Raw genomic sequence first — 2729 nt, 5'->3', positions numbered from 1 at the left:
TTTATTTTTTAGGATTTTAGGATACGCTTGTAAACCTTATAAACCTAAAAGTAATAATATATATGATCCCGATCTTCACATATTGATACAATCAGTAATTTTAAAGAAAAAACAATTTTAAAAATTCTATTCTCCCATCATATTTAAGAGACAAAGTTGCTTTTTAGAATCAAAATCACCTACGCTTTATCCATTGGGAGGAGAATAGGAGATATATGGTAGTGCACATTAATTAAATATATTGAAAAGATCAGTTGCTTAATGAGTAATAATTGACTATATCCACTATATCAATAATAGCTCCCTTACGAAAGATTTTCAGTTGCCAATAAGTAGAAATGGTTTGCACATTAAAAACAATCCATTTTTAGTGCACATTAAAAAAATATATTGAAAAGATTTGATTGCTTGATGAGTAATAATCGACTATATCCCTATACCAATAATAGTTCCCTTATTATAGATTTTCAGTTTGCCTATAAATAGAAAAAGGTTTGCTCATAAATATAACTACACATCCATTTCGCTCACTCAGCCATGCAGTTCTACCTCATAATATCAACGATTGTTGCAACAATCTTTTCTATTCTTGTATACCGTTTATTACTCCACAAAAAGAGTGTAAAGACAGCGACGAACCAAAAACCACCTCAAGCAAAAGGTGCATGGCCGATAATCGGACACTTACACCTTTTAGGTGGACCTGAGCTGCATCAGAAGGTTTTCGGTGACATGGCAGACAAACATGGCCCTATTTTCACCATCAAGCTCGGTGTGCATGAAGCTTTGGTGGTGAACGATGCAGCGATAGCTAAGGAATGCTTTACTACCAACGACAAAGCCTTTGCAAGTCGACCAAAAGCGGAGGCAGCAAAAATCTTGGGCTATAACTATGCTGCATTTGGCCTGGCTCCATATGGTGAATATTGGCGAAAAGTACGCAAGATGGTGGTGTCGGAGGTTCTTTCTCAACGAAGAGTTGAGATGCTTGGACATATTCGAGCTTCAGAAGTTAGAGCATCCCTTAAAGATTTATATGATGGTTGGGTAAAGAACAAACTTGGTAAAAATTCAGAGATGGTGATGGTGGAGATGAAGCAATGGTTTGCGAACTTGATTGTAAACAATATGGTTATGGTAATTATAGGAAAAAGGTTTTCGCCAAATGATAAAGAAGGACTTCAATTTCAGGCTGCGACAAGAAAATTATTTGAATTATTGGGAGCATTTGTGCTTACTGATTTTATACCTTATCTCAGCTATTTCGATGTGGGCGGATACAAAAAGGCCATGAAGACTACTCGCAAGGATTTGGACAAAATATTTGACCGATTTGTAAAGGAGCACAGACAGGAGAGTAAATTTATACAACAACACGAAGGGAATCAAGACTTCATGCATGTGCTGATTTCCATTATTCAAGGTGCTTTTGAAGAGGAATTCAAGGGTGTTGACCATGATACAATTATAAAGGCGACATGTTTAGTAAGCTCAATACTTTTATCTAATTGTTTCTTGATTCATTGAAATATTAGTTTGACTTTTTACCAATAACATTTGGTGTAAATTCCTATTCGCAGCAACTCCTACTAGCAGGCACTGACACGACACATTTGACATTAACGTGGGCTTTATCATTGTTACTCAACAACCCAAAAGCATTAGAAACTGCACAAGATGAAATTGATGAGCATGTTGGAAGGGATAGACTTGTAAAGGAATCGGACTTGAAGAACTTAGTCTACCTTAATGCGGTCATTAAAGAAACTTTTCGCTTATACCCAGCTGGACCTCTCGCTGTTCCTCATGAGTCACTTGAAGAGTGTAATGTGGGTGGCTACAATATTCCGAAAGGAACTCGTCTGTTATTAAATATTTGGAAGATTCAACGTGACCCAAAGATTTGGTCAGATCCAGACGAATTCAAGCCTGAGAGATTCTTGACAAGTGACAAAGATATCGATGTCAAGGGAAACCATTATGAATTGCTCCCTTTTGGTAGTGGTAGAAGAATGTGCCCTGGTGTTTCCTTTGCACTACAGGCATTGGGTTTAACGCTAGCAAGTTTGATACAACAATTTACGATTAAAAAACCATCAGACGAACTTGTTGATATGACGGAAAGCATGGGTATGACTAACGGCAAAGCAACACCACTTGTTGTCCTTTTGGGCCCTCGTTTATCCACTAATATGTATGAAGGTGGTCCATGATATAGCAAGTTTCAATTATGGTTATCTGATTCAAATAATCATTGCCATATGTCTTTAATTTCTGAACATTAGTGTGTCTGAAAAGTTTGTTTCAGTTACATAAGTCATTGAGTTGTGGTCTGTCATTTTAGTTTTCTTTTAGCTCATGTTTTTTTTTTGTATTTAAGCATTGTAATTTCTCAGTTTCAAGTGGCAATTAAATAAACAATGTTTATGTACAACAGTTATATCAAGTTATATATCGAGCATAATCTAGGTTTTGGTCCGTTTCTTTCTTTATCAAGCAAAAGAAAGAAGTTATTAAATGAAACACGTGAGAGAGATATAGTTATGGCAATCAATGTAACGTTACCTAACTTTTAATAAAACAGTCGTAAAATTTTATTTTATTTTATTTTATTTTACTTTTTTTTTGAACCGGCGAGAATTTTATTAAAACAAGCAAGGCAAGATGTCAAGCAAGCCACAAACCAAAATCAATTACATTATGAAGTATAGGGAGAGATCCCACCTCTT

At 35.6% G+C, this 2729-nt stretch overlaps 1 protein-coding gene across 1 annotated transcript; it reads left to right on the top strand.

The window, feature by feature from the left end:
- Positions 1 to 502: 502 nt before the first annotated feature.
- Positions 503 to 2434, top strand: LOC111881435 (demethylepipodophyllotoxin synthase). Its single transcript, XM_023877829.3, has 2 exons — positions 503 to 1485; positions 1581 to 2434. The coding sequence occupies exons 1-2, from the start codon at positions 538 to 540 to the stop codon at positions 2211 to 2213; spliced, it is 1581 nt and encodes a 526-aa protein (XP_023733597.1). The 5' UTR covers positions 503 to 537; the 3' UTR covers positions 2214 to 2434.
- Positions 2435 to 2729: the final 295 nt, after the last annotated feature.

Source organism: Lactuca sativa, chromosome 4, assembly GCF_002870075.4.
Source record: "Lactuca sativa cultivar Salinas chromosome 4, Lsat_Salinas_v11, whole genome shotgun sequence".
Lineage (NCBI taxonomy): Eukaryota > Viridiplantae > Streptophyta > Magnoliopsida > Asterales > Asteraceae > Lactuca > Lactuca sativa.
Note: the sequence above shows the minus strand (reverse complement) of the source record. Positions and strands in the feature narration are given on the sequence as shown.

Bases quoted from the DNA above. Each gene is read 5' to 3' on its own strand.
- LOC111881435 (XM_023877829.3), top strand. From the start codon at position 538: ATGCAGTTCTACCTCATAATATCAACGATTGTTGCAACAATCTTTTCT. The intron at 1,486-1,580 runs GTAAGCTCAATA...TCCTATTCGCAG, and splicing joins TTATAAAGGCGACATGTTTA to CAACTCCTACTAGCAGGCAC.